The following is a 13,937-nucleotide window of genomic DNA, read 5'->3' on the forward strand; positions in this document are numbered from 1 at the left end:
GTACAAAAAAACTGCATTTAAAAATAAAACAACGTAAAACTTTAGAGTCTACAAAAGTCCATTCAGTCCTACTTCTTGTTCAGTCAGTCACTCAGACAAACAAGTTTGTTTACATTTGCAGGAGATAATGCTGCCCGCTTCTTGTTTACAATGTCACCTGAAAGTGAGAACAGGTGTTCACATGGCACTGTTGTAGCCAGCGTCACAAGATATTTATATGCTAGATTCGCTAAAGATACATATGTCCCTTCATGCTTCGCAACCACTATTCTAAAGGGCATGCTTCCATGCTAATGAGACATTCTGCTCAATAACAATCCAAAATAGTGCAGATGGACGCATGTTCATTTTTATCATCATGAGTCAGATGCCACCAGCAGAAGGTTGTTTTTGCTGGTTCAGGTTCTGTGGTTTCCGCGTAGGAGTGTTGCTCTTTTAAGACTTCTGAGCACATGATCCGTACCTCATCATCCCTCTCAGATTTTGGACAGCACTTCAGATTCTTAAACCTTGGGTTGAGTGCTGTATCTATTTTTAGAAATCTCACATTGGTATCTTCTTTGCGTTTTGTGAAATCTGCAGTGAAAGTGTTCTTAAAATGAACAACATGTGCAGGGTCATCATCTGAGACTGCTAGAACATGAAATATATGGCAGAGTGCAGCTAAAACAGAGCAGGAGATTGACTGAACTCCTTGGGGTAGAATAGTATAATTTAATGAACGCTTTTTTTGTTTTTAACGAGTATCATCAGCATGGAAGCAGGTCCTCGGAATGGTGGCTGAAGCATGAAGGGACGAACGAATGTTTAGCATATCTGGCACATAAACTTGCAATGCCAGCTACAAACATGCAGTGCGAACGCCTGTTGTCACTTTCAGGTGACATTGTAAATAAGAAGCAGGAGGTATTATGTCCCGTAAATGTAAACAAACTTGTTTGACTTATCAGTTGGCTGAACAAGAAGTAGGACTGAGTGGACTTGTAAGCTCTAAAGTTTTACATTGTTTTGTTTTTGAGTGCAGTTATGTTTATAACAAAAAAAAATCTGCATTTGTAAGTTCCACTTTCACAACAGAAAGAAAAGGAGTACTTGTGGCACCTTAGAGACTAACAAATTTATTTGAGCATAAGCTTTTGTGGGCTACAGCCCACTTCATCAGATGCATAGATGGAACATATAGAAAGAAGAAATATATACATACAGAGAACATGAAAAGGTGGAAGTTGCCATACCAACTCTAAGAGGCTAATTAATTAAGATGAGCTATTAGCAGGAGGAGGAAAAAAAAACTTTTGTAATGGTTATCAAGATGGCCCATTTCAGACAGTTGACAAGAAGGTATGAGGATACTTAACATAGACTCACAGAATATCAGGGTCGGAAGGGACTTCAGGAGGTCATCTAGTCCAATCCCCTGATCAAAGCAGGACCAATCCCCAATTAAATCATCCCAGCCAGGGCTTTGTCAAGCCTGACCTTAAAAACCTTCAAAGGAAGAAGATTCCACCACCTCCCTGGATAACGCATTCCAGTTCTTCACCACCCTCCTAGTGAAAAAGTTTTTCCTAATATCCAACCTAAACCTCCCCCACTGCAACTTGAGACCATTACTCCTTGTTCGGTCATCTGCTAGCACTCAGAACAGTCTAGATCCATCCTCTTTGGTACCCCCTTTCAGGTAGTTGAAAGCAGCTATCAAATCCCCCCTCATTCTTCTCTTCCGCAGACTAAACAATCCCAGTTCCCTCAGCTTCTCCTCATAAGTCATGTGTTCCAGACCCCTAATCATTTTTGTTGCCCTCCGCTGGACTCTCTCCAATTTTTCCACATCCTTCTTGTAGTGTGGGACCCAAAACTGGACACAGTACTCCAGATGAGGCCTCACCAATGTCGAATAGAGGGGAACGATCACGTCCCTCAATCTGCTGGCAATGCCCCTCCTTATACATCCCAAAATGCCATTGGCCTTCTTGGCAACAAGGGCACACTGTTGACTCATATCCAGCTTCTCGTCCACTGTAACCCCTAGGTTCTTTTCTGCAGAACTGTTGCCGAGCCATTTGGTCCCTAGTCTGTAGCGGTGCATGGGATTCTTCTGTCCTAAATGCAGGACTCTGCACTTGTCCTTGTTGAACCTCATCAGATTTCTTTTGGCCCAATCCTCCAATTTGTCTAGGTCCCTCTGTATCCTATCCCTACCCTCCAGCGTATCTACCTCTCCTCCCAGTTTAGTGTCATCTGCAAACTTGCTGAGAGTGCAATCCACGCCATCCTCCAGATCATTAATGAAGATACTGAACAAAACCGGCCCGAGGACCAACCCTTGGGGCACTCCGCTTGATACCGGCTGCCAACTAGACATGAAGCCATTGACCACTACCCGTTGAGCCTGATGATGTAGCCAGCTTTCTATCCATCTTCTAGTCCATTCATCCAGCCCGTACTTCTTTAACTTGCTGGCAAGATGTGGCAAAATAGATTCAAAACACGGGAAAATAGATTCAATTGATTCATCTTGATTATCACTACAAAAGATTTTTTTCTCCTGCTGATAATAGCTCATCTTAATTAATTAGCCTCTTACAGTTGGTATGGCAACTTCCACCTTTTCATGTTCTCTGTATGTGTATATATATATCTTCTTACTATATGTTCCATTCTATGCATCCGATGAAGTGAGCTGTAGCTCATGAAAGCTTATGCTCAAATGAATTGGTTAGTCTCTAAGGTGCCACAAGTACTCCTGTTCTTTTTGCGGATACAGACGAACACGGCTGCTACTCTGAAATCTTTCAGAACAGAGATTGCACACTACAATACTTGTATGAGATGAACTGAAAAATACTATTTCTTTGGTTTATTTTACAGTGCAAATATTTGTAATAAAAATAATAAAGTGAGCACTGTACACCTTGTATTCTGTGTTGTAATAGAAATCAATATATTTGAAAAAGTAGAAAAAAATCCAAAACATTTAATACATTTCAATTGGTATTCTATTGCTGAATTTTTTTTAATCACAATGTTTTTTTTTGAGTTAATTGCGTGAGTTAACTGCGATTACTCGACAGCCCTGGTTTAAATGCCATCAACTTCAGTGAGGCTCAAGCCTGCGCTTTGCTGAATCAGGGCCCAAGTCCAGAGTCAGGCTGTTTGCTCATCAGCTCGTGATGCTTCATAGCAAGGCGACCCTGCTGCTGCCAGAACCCTGCAGCACGCCCAGCCAAGCTGTGCAAAGCTGGACCCGTGGGGAAGAGGATGACGGCTAGAGGCCTGCCGTGGTCAGATCTCAGCCCAGCATACTGATCCCTATTTCCCCTAACAAAATGTGAACAATGAACCCAACAAGAGCCCCCGGTTTGGGGAAAAACCTCAGCTCAAGCCAGAGGGCAGCATAAGAGAGTGGGTCAAAAGTTATTCAAACTGAAGTGACCCCAGGATTTCAGTCAGTCATTGAGGTGCTATTTCTTTTTAAAGGAGCAGCAGAGAAATGATTGAAACTGACCAGCGTCCAGCCCACCCCAAACCAAAACCACCCTGTGAGATGTGAGTACTGAGTCTACACTGGCGGGTTCATTGCTCCACTCCCATAGAGGTGTGTGTGGGGGGGGGGGAGGGTGTGAGTGTCAATCAGGGCATCACAAGCCATCAGCAGAAACACACTGTGATTTGCCTCCCTTTCAGAAAGGGAAAATTCGACAATTGTGAAGAGGAAACACTCGCTCCCCCTGCTGGCAGCTTCTCAGACTCAAAGACCAATGGAGCTTCTTCTCTAGGGGCCACTTTCAGGCACACTTACCTCTCCCGATGGGAAGGAACCTTGCTCTGGCTTGCCATCGCCAAAGGAGCGTTCTTATTTGCTGACACCTCAGCCAAAAAAACAAAAAAGGCAGCCGAAACCAGGCTATTGCACACCACTAGTCACACTGCAGGGCTTTAAGGGATTTTAAAATCTAGTCTCACCTCACTGTCCACCACTCCATTCCTGTCTCGGTGGGGGGCTTCATAGGCATCCATCTGTTGTTTGGAGACCTTGGCTAGCTTCTCTGCCAGCTCCCTCCAGCGCTGAGCCACTTCCACGGCCGTGGTCAGGAGCACAAAGTCCTGAATGAGCCTGACGACCAGCCCCTGGCAGTCCATTTTCAGCAAGGCCTGAGAGAAGACAGAGCAAACCAAGTAAAGGTCAGCTACAGTCCCAGGGTTTCATCTTCTAGTAGCCACAGACTGTGTTCTTCTGGCACTCTAGCCTAGCAACGGCTGAGAACAGTGACAACTCATTTCTACAATGACAGCAGCACTTCCTTCTTTGCTCTCAAACACAGAGGTGATAAAGCCTGTGAGAGAAGGAAGCCAAGGCCATCCCTACCAAAATCCAACTCAGTCTCCCCTTCTCTGAAACCCAGCAGCAAGGCAAGTCTTGCATTCCCCTTTCTGGCTGCATGGCTGGTTAAACAACCCCATCTGTGTACACAGGGAAATCTCTTTAATCATTAACTCCCCTCCCCCATACAACAGGTGGTGAAATACGGTCACTGGACCTGCGGGAAGAATTATCTCATTAAGTGGTTTCAGAGTAGCAGCCGTGTCATTATGCAAGGCACTGCATTTAGCCGTATGGAGTGGAAATCTATCAACTTCATGAACAAACTTGTACAGATACAGACAGACATCATCTTCCTTTCCAAATGCAAACAGATGGACATCGTACCAAAAGGACTGAAGGTAAAAAATCCATTACAATCTACATACCACACAGACTATGTTGACAGCTTGCGTCACACGCTCTCAAAGAAACTACGGAACCACCGGATCAACATCCTCTACAGCAAACAGGGAAAGATTAAGAATGAGCTCTCAAAACTGGATACTCTCATAAAAAAACAACCTTCGACACAAACTTCCTCGTGGCTGGACTTTACTAAAACTAGACAAGCCATTTACAACACAAACTTTGCTTCTCTACAAAAGAAAAAGGACACTAAATTATCTAAATTACTACATGCCACAAGGGGCCACAGCAATGGTTTCCTTAACCCACCCAGCAATATTGTTAATCTATCCAACGATATTCTTAAACCAGCAGAAGAATCTGTCCTATCTCGGGGCCTCTTCTTCTGCCCCTCCACTCCCACGAACATGATACAGTTCTGTGGTGACCTAGAAGCCTATTTTCGACGTCTCCACCTCAAGGAATATTCCCAACACACCTCCGAACAACATACTAATCCACAGAGACCTTCCTACCAACACTACAAAAAGAAGAATTCTAGGTGGACTCCTCCTGAAAGTCGAAACAGCAGACTGGACTTCTACATAGAGTGCTTCCGCCGATGTGCATGGGCTGAAATTGTGGAAAAGCAGCATCACTTGCCCCATAACCTCAGCCGTGCGGAACACAATGCCATCCACAGCCTCAGAAACAACTCTGACATCATAATCAAAAAGGCTGACAAAGGAGGTGCTGTTGTCATCATGAATAAGTCAGAATATGAACAAGAGGCTGCTCGGCAGCTCTCCAACACCACTTTCTACAAGCCATTACCCTTTGATCCCACTGAGGGTTACCAAAAGAAACTACAGCATTTGCTCAAGAAACTCCCTGAAAAAGCACAGGAACAAATTCGCACAGACGCACCCCTGGAACTTCGACCTGGGTTATTCTGTTACCCAAGATCCATAAACCTAGAAATCGTGGTCGCCCCATCATCTCAGGCATTGGCACCCTGACAGCAGGATTGTCTGGCTATGTAGACTGCCTCCTCAGGCCCTACGCTACCAGCACTCCCAGCTATCTTCGAGACACCACTGACTTCCTGAGGAAACTACAATCCATCGGTGATCTTCCTGAAAACACCATCCTGGCCACTATGGATGTAGAAGCCCTCTACACCAACATTCCACACAAAGATGGACTACAAGCCGTCAGGAACACTATCCCCAATAATGTCACAGCAAACCTGGTGGCTGAACTTTGTGACTTTGTCCTTACCCATAACTATTTTACATTTGGGGACAATGTATACCTTCAGATCAGTGGCACTGCAGTATGCCAACATTTTTATAGCTGACTTAGAACAACGCTTCCTCAGCTCTCATCCCCTAATGCCCCTACTCTACTTGCGCTATATTGATGACATCTTCATCATCTGGACCCATGGAAAAGAAGCCCTTGAGGAACTCCACCATGATTTCAACAATTTCCTTCCCACCATCAACCTCAGCCTGGACCAGTCTACACAAGAGATCCACTTCCTGGTTACTACAGTGCTAATAAGTGATGGTTACATAAACTCCACCCTATACCGGAAACCTACTGACTGCTACTCCTACCTACATGCCTCCAGCTTTCACCCAGACCACACCACACTATCCATTGTCTACAGCCAAGCTCTACGATACAACCGCATTTGCTCCAACCCCTCAGACAGAGACAAACACCTACAAGATCTCTACCAAGCATTCTTACAACTACAATACCCACCTGCTGAAGTGAAGAAACAGACTGACAGAGCCAGAAGGGTACCCAGAAGTCACCTACTACAGGACAGGCCCAACAAAGGAAGTAACAGAACGCCACTAGCCGTCACCTTCAGCCCCCAACTAAAACCTCTCCAACGCATCATCAAGGATCTACAACCTATCCTGAAGGATGACCCATCACTCTCACAAATCTTGGGAGACAGGCCAGTCCTTGCCTACAGACAGCCCCCCAACCTGAAGCAAAATACTCACCAGCAAGCACACAGCACACAACAGAACCACTAATCCAGGAACCTATCCTTGCAACAAAGCCGGTTGCCAACTGTGCCCACATATCTATTCAGGGGACATCATCATAGGGCCTAATCACATCAGCGACACTGTCAGAGGCTCGTTCACCTGCACATCTACCAATGTGATATATGCCATCATGTGCCAGCAATGCCCCTCTGCCATGTACATTGGTCAAACTGGACAGTCTCTATGTAAAAGAATAAATGGACACAAATCAGATGTCAAGAATTATAACATTCATAAACCAGTCGGAGAACACTTCAATCCCTCTGGTCACTCGATTTCTGATCTCCAAGTGAGTATCCTTCAACAAAAAAACTTCCAAAACAGACTCCAAGGAGAGACTGCTGAATTGGAATTAATTTGCAAATTGGATACAATTAACTTAGGCTTGAATAGAGACTGGCAGTGCTTGAGTCATTATACTAAGTGAAACTATTTCCCCTTGTTTCTTCCTCCTCTCCCCCCCCCCCCCCACTGTTCCTCAGACATTCTTGTTAACTCCTGGAAATGCGCTGGAAATGGCCCACCTTGATTATCACTTCAAAAGGTTTTCTCTCCCCCCACCCCACTCTCCTGCTGGTAACAGCTCATCTTAAGTGATCACTCTCCTTACAATGTATATTTTTTCATGGTCTGTCTGTGTGTATATATAAAATCTCCTCATTGTACTTTCCACTTTATGCATCCGATGAAGTGAGCTGTAGCTCACGAAAGCTTATGCTCAAATAAATTGGTTAGTCTCTAAGGTGCCACAAGTCCTCCTTTTCTCATTAAGTGGATAAAGCACTCTGCCTCGATTTTAGAGGCAGAGCTGGGTGCCAGATCTGCCAGGCAAATGCACTAAATATTTAGCTCCATACTGCAGTTTAAGCCTGTAAGAACTGAGAAAAATAGCAGCATGTAATAAAGATAATTAACTCAACATGGTCAAAATACATTGGGGTGATAGTGATAGAAGAACAGAACAAGGCTTTCACTACAGAGAAAAAGAGGGTACAAGGAATAAACGCACCCAGGTACTTGTTAATAACCAGAACATCTGCTAGCTAATAGCCGCATGCCAACGCCGAGAAGACTAGGTCTAGATCCGATGCCAGTGCCAGCCAGTTGCCTGGGCAAGTCAGAGATTTAGGTGGTGTGAAGGAAGCAGTCAGTCATTTTGCTGAGGACTCTGGCTCACGTTACATGGCTTTCATTCGGCACACACTAACTTTTTGTTCATGAGACTCGAAACTCTTTTAAGAGGAGAGTTTATTGATTTACAAGCTGTGATTTCTGAAAACCCTTCTCTGGGGTCGCTTCACCTAGGGACACTCTCCAGCCTCGCCAGTCTTTGACCAGTCCACAACGGACATTGAATGAATCCAGAATTCCAGTGACATTAAAGACTCAACACCATGTGACCTCAGCCTGGCTTTGCACAGGACTGAGCAAACAGGGATGCAACCTGCAGAAACCGGCCTGTAAGTGCCAAGTAGGACTCTTGCCCATGACATTCCAACTGGCCTAGGAAATTAAGGGCTTAAATAGTAATGAACAACATAGAATCACAGAATCGTAGGACTGGAAGGGACCTTGAGAGGTCATCTAGTCAGTCCCCTGCACTCATGGCAGGACTAAGTATTATCTTCTAGACCATCCCTGACAGGTGTTTGTCCAACCTGCTCTTAATCTCCAATGATGGAGATTCCACAACCTCCCTAGGCAATTGATTCCAGTGCTTAACCACTCTGACAGTTAGGAAGTTTTTCCTAATGTCCAACCTAAACCGCCCTTGCTGCAGTTTAAGCCCATTGCGTCTTGTCCTATCCTCAGAGGTTGAGAACAATTTACCTCCCTCCTCCTTGTAACAAAAACTGTAATGTCTCCTCTCAGTCTTCTCTTCTCCAGACTGAAACAAACCCAGTTTTTTCAATCTTCCCTCATAGGTCATGTTTTCTAGACCTTTAATCATTTCTGTTGCTCTTCTCTGGACTTTCTCCAATTTGTCCACCTCTTTCTTGAAATGTGGCGCCCAGAACTGGACACAATACTCCAGTTGAGGCTTAATCAGCGTGGAGCAGAGTGGAAGAATTACTTTCCGTGTCTTGCTTACAACACTCCCTCTAATACATCCCAGAATCATGTTTGCTTTTTTTTGCAACAGTGTTACACTGTTGACTCATATTTAGCTTGTGATCCATTATGACCCCAAGATCCCTTTCCGCAGTACTCCTTCCTAGGCAGTCATTTCCCATTTTGTATGTGTGCAACTGATTGTTCCTTCCTAACTGGAGTACTTTGCATTTGTCCTTATTGAACATAGAAATGACAGCCCGAATCAAACTTATGCTCCATCTAGTCCAGCATGCTGGCTGCAAAACTGGCCAGTACCAGTTGTTTCAGAGATTACACAATAACCCATTCATGGACAATTACCTACCTATGAGGAAAATCTCATCTTAGCCTCAGGCAGTTAGTGACTGATTTGTGCTCTGAAGTATGAGAGTTTATATCCCTTATTTACACAGGATTTAAAAAACGATTAACTGTAGATGAGAACATCCACCAGTGTCTAATCATTCTTTATGTCCTAAGCCCTTGGCCTCAGGGACATCTTGTGGCAGTGAGTTCCAATGGTTGTGTAAACATTCATTTCCTTTGCTCAGTTTTAAGGTTTGTTGCCTTTCAGATTCATTGGGTGCCCTCTGTTCTTGAGAGATAAAAGGCAGGTGTCTCGAGACAGGCAGAGTGAAGGTTGTGGTTCCAGAGCTACCCAACGCAGAACATGTCAAAGAACTTTAACAGGGACTCAGCTCAACAGTATCGGGAATACACACAATACTGGAAATGCACACAGACCGAAAGGGAGGCCAAGTGGATAAAATCCCCCAGCGGCATTTTAACTTAAACATGCTTGTATGTGAATGTGCTACAAGCAATAAAATACTTCCTCAAATTGCCAAAAGGTTTGTTTCCTTTGCATATTCAACCCCCATAACTACATCCCAAGGAGAAAATCATACTCCTGACACCATAGAGAACAGCACCCTAGGAAGAGAGAAAATTTATGTCTAGTTCCTAAGCTTTAAACTACCAAATCTCTCAGCGCGAAGTTCCCAGAGGCTCACATATTTATCACCTAAGAGTCTATCCTGCTCCCCCTGATAATCCCCCCTCCTGCCTGCCTGCCTTTTGAAATGAACCCTCTAGAAAGCAGCTACAGAGCACTTGCATTGTCTTGTTCTCTGGTAAGCAGAGGCAGAGGGAAGGAGGACTGCAATCAAGTTATGGGTGGGGAATTGCGTTAGCTCTTCTAACCAGAGCTCTCACTGTATTCCCGTATCAACAACGGAAGTAATAAACTCTTGTGTTAAGCAAACAAGGTAAGAAATGAAGGCGTATAAAACTTTATAAGTGTTATAAACTGCTCAGATAGGAGAGTGATGAGCTGCAGAAATATACTGGCATAACCTGCAGCGATGGGCTCGAACTCTGGAGCGACACTCTTATCAAGCCAATTGGGTCAGTGCCATCATTTCCCGAGGAAGATTTAAGACCGTCCCACAGGGGATTGGAACCAGCGTTTTCGCCTCCCGGCCATCTCCTGGAAACTGCCAAACAACAGTTCAAGCACAAATTCAGTACACTGAACAAGTGTGAACTGTAGTAGTTAACTAACAAACACGCCTACGGTCTCAGCTGAGAGAGCGCTCTCTCTGCATAATCACCTGTGTGCAGCGACCCCGGACGAGTCCTCTGCAGGCAGCAAACACGGGACTTCAGCATCCAAAGCAAGAGTGCCCTAGATCACGCAGCAGCTGATACAAGGAGAACGCCCCTCTCGCAGCCCATCCCTCCTCATGCACACTGTGCTTGTCACAGCACTCGGGGGTACACTCAGAGCCCAGGGCACGTGGTGTAGGGGGGCCAGGCTCTCTTCAGACGTGTTCCCAGAGTCCCTTGGCTAAGCAGCTGGGCTGCCCCTGCTGCCTTTCGGGCTCAGCAATCCCACCATTTCAGGGCCCAAAGGCCAGATCATTACCAGGGGCTCCGACTCTGCTGCTCCTCAATGCTGCAAATCAGCGAGGAAGGAAGAAAGCCTGGCTTAGCAGTGGCAAGGCTGAGTCACTAATTGCACTTGAACACAAGCATTTCGCTGTGTTTCCTAGACAATTTGAGTTAATTACATATGTACAAACACAGAAACTACCCAGTACTTAGCAAACACTGCAGCAAGCCACTCTGATCTCTTCTCCAAGCAATCCATGGCAGGGATGTTCAGGAGAAAAGATGCCTCGAGGAGGCAAAAGATTGCTGCCTCTTTATGTTTTAGTCATTTGAATGGATAGTTAAATCTAATGGCAAGCCACAAGCAGCGTGGGTTAAATGAAGTAGACATGCAGACTCTGAGAACTACCCAAAGACTCATTTACAGAGAAGTCATCATAAAGCCAAATTCATGAAATATTGAAAGAAAACAGTCCCCTCTTTTTACTATGCCATCTTATCTGTAAGCAGTCAAAATAGAATTTATTTATTTCTCTAAAAGTCTGGCTGGGAAAATGCTGTCTAGTTTGGCACAGGGACCAGTTATATATTGTACATGTAACCCTTCTGCCCGTCAGAGCTGATAGCAACAAGGGCCGGGTTCAGTATCTAGGGGTTCCGTTCCAGTAACGCAATGCAAAACCGGCTCGTGCCCCCACCCAGTGACCTGGGACAAACATATACCACCCCCTAAGAGGCAATACTTCCCCTCTTGCAAGCACAGAGTCTGAGTGTAGCAAAAGCCTTTTAATAACAGAGAGACAAGGTGGCATTATGTTGGGGAACCACCACCGACAGGATTCATAACACAAACCATGAGCAAAAACCCACCCCAAGCAAATTGGGCCGCATCCTTTCCTTTTGGTTCTTGAGTCCAGCAACCCAAAAACCACCCAAAGTCCCAAAAGCCCAACAACCCCAAAGTCTCTGTCCCTGGTCAGTGCAGCCTCAGAGTTCAAAAGTTTATCTGCAGAGTTTTACTTCCCAACCTTGGTGGAAATGGGGGGGGGGGGGGGGGAGGGAGGGTTAATGGGCATCTTACGTGGTCCAAAGCTGACTGCCCCTTCTCTCTGCGGGACTCCGCTCTGCTCCACCAGCCGTCCCACAAGCCACTCCACAATATATCTTCAGCCCCCCCGCCCACTTAACACAACGCTCAGTGATTTCAGCTCTTTAGTGATTTCAGCTTGTAGCAGGGGAGCCTCTCTGCTGGTGCACCATTGGCCCAAAGTGAATTCAGCCCAGCAGCCTGTAACTAGACTCCTAGTGGAATCAAAACTAGCTCTGATATTCCACAGTGGAAAGAGGAGAAGATGCAATTGGCATGTAACGCCCTCACCAGGGGCCCATACCACCAGGCATTAATACCTGTCCCCAGCCTCTCTCAATTCGCTGGGTTTTGGAACCCATGACCCTTGCCTAACAAGTGTCTGCTTAGTTGATGGCGAGTCCCTCCATTGTAACAAAAGGCCAAGTACAGGTCCACTGTCCTTGATTCACATAATCAGAACAACAACAGTTTATTCTTCCTGCTCCAACAACAAAGAAACTGGGGCTCCTACAGCAGCCAAAGTGACCATCTAGGCGGGCTGGGTGTGCTTATGCAAATGAGATCAGCCCCTAAAGTTCTTTTCCACAATCCACCACAACTCACCACCAGATGTCAGGGTAGAGCTCATCCTGACTCTGCTTACATCCACATACACCCCCAGCGTGCACACCCATGGGTGCTTACACATCAATTAATGAAAATTAGTAAATTATTCTCTTACAGACAGCCATAATTACAATACTTGTTTTAGGGCGCCTGCGAAACTCCTTGCAACTGCAGATCTTAAACCAGTTTTTAAGTAAGAGGCATATTACTAATGTCTGTGGAGCCCACAGAATTCGCGGAAGGACTCCCTCTTCCTTGCAGGAGCATGCCACAGGATCTCAGCTTTTCTGGATGTTTCGAGCCTTCCTGGCAGGGAAAGAGACTTTTCCAGCTGAACTAAGAGTACATGGATGCCACCAAGTCTTAGGAGCAACCCAAAGCAATATGTATCTGAGAGGTGTGAACGGCCCCAATTCATCTCAGTGGATTAACTCTGAAACCTACGGACGATGATTGGAATATCCATGTCGCTCATGTCACCTCTGATCATTTTAGCAGAAACACCCATCTCAGGTACTTCTCCGCCAGCCCTGGATTGCTTCTCTCGGTGCTAAAACCCCAGCTGTCCCTTAACCAGCGGCAGCTTCACCCTCCCGCTACAGCTGGGATATTATGAGTTATAGATACAAAAAGGCACCAAAAGCGGAAAGTGTGAGGACAGATCAAAATATATAAAAAGTCAGCACAAACGTGCTGTTGTACTGAGGGTGCGAGTCACGAGCCCCTGATGTGAACATGGCTGAAAGCGAAGCCAGGCCAGGGCAGGAAAGTAAAGCCAACTGAAGACTTAGCGTTTACAAAAGGGGCTTGGAGTAGAGACAGAGAAGGGAGGGTGGGTGACCGAGAAAAGCAGCCACAATCCAAGTAGATGGGGTGATGGGTTGAAGAGAGAGAAGGGGATTATGGGACCAACCCCTGCCCCCACCTTGCCCCTTCTGCAGAATGCTGAAGGGAACGATGCAATAAGTGAAAGAACTTGATAGATTAAAAAGGAGACAAGAATTCTAATTTCCAGAGTCTGTCCAGCACTAAAACCAGACCAGGGCCATCAGGGCCCTGTAAATACCCTAGTAAATATGGCTGGGGATTCCCAGCCAGCGAAGGCAGCCCCCTTGGGCTGAATCCCAAGAGTGAATCGAAGCGGGTTCTGCTCTCTCTACGTGACCACTGTCCTCTGCCTGGGGCCTCCGGTCGTCATGCGTATGGGAGCTGTGGGAGCGCAGCCGAGGCACGACACCAGCAGATCAGAAGGGCGGAGTTTTACACCCATTACGCACGGGGGAACAACGAGCCATGCTGCAAGGCAGTGGAGACTCAGGCCTCTGGCTCAGAGCGAACCCTTGTGCTGCAGCACTACAGGGAGCTTCCTTGCTTTGTTCCCGAGCACGGGGAGGGCCACGCGGAGCCTGTTGCCAAGCAGGACAGAACAGCGAGGGCCGGCGTGGGTGGGTGGTCTGCAGGCAAGGCTGGG

The 13,937-nt window shown here is 46.0% G+C and overlaps 1 protein-coding gene across 7 annotated transcripts in view; it reads right to left on the minus strand.

Moving 5' to 3' along the window:
- SH3BP4 (SH3 domain binding protein 4) overlaps positions 1–13,937 on the minus strand; it is a 137,583-nt gene that overhangs the window by 2,583 nt on the left and 121,063 nt on the right. For all 7 annotated transcript variants that reach the window (XM_073306872.1, XM_073306873.1, XM_073306875.1 and 4 more), the window contains one exon: positions 3,967–4,155. In XM_073306872.1, the coding sequence (XP_073162973.1) occupies positions 3,967–4,155 (189 nt within the window). The remainder of the gene's footprint in view (positions 1–3,966; positions 4,156–13,937) is intronic.

The sequence above is a fragment of the Lepidochelys kempii genome, chromosome 11, assembly GCF_965140265.1.
Source record: "Lepidochelys kempii isolate rLepKem1 chromosome 11, rLepKem1.hap2, whole genome shotgun sequence".
Classification (NCBI taxonomy): domain Eukaryota; kingdom Metazoa; phylum Chordata; order Testudines; family Cheloniidae; genus Lepidochelys; species Lepidochelys kempii.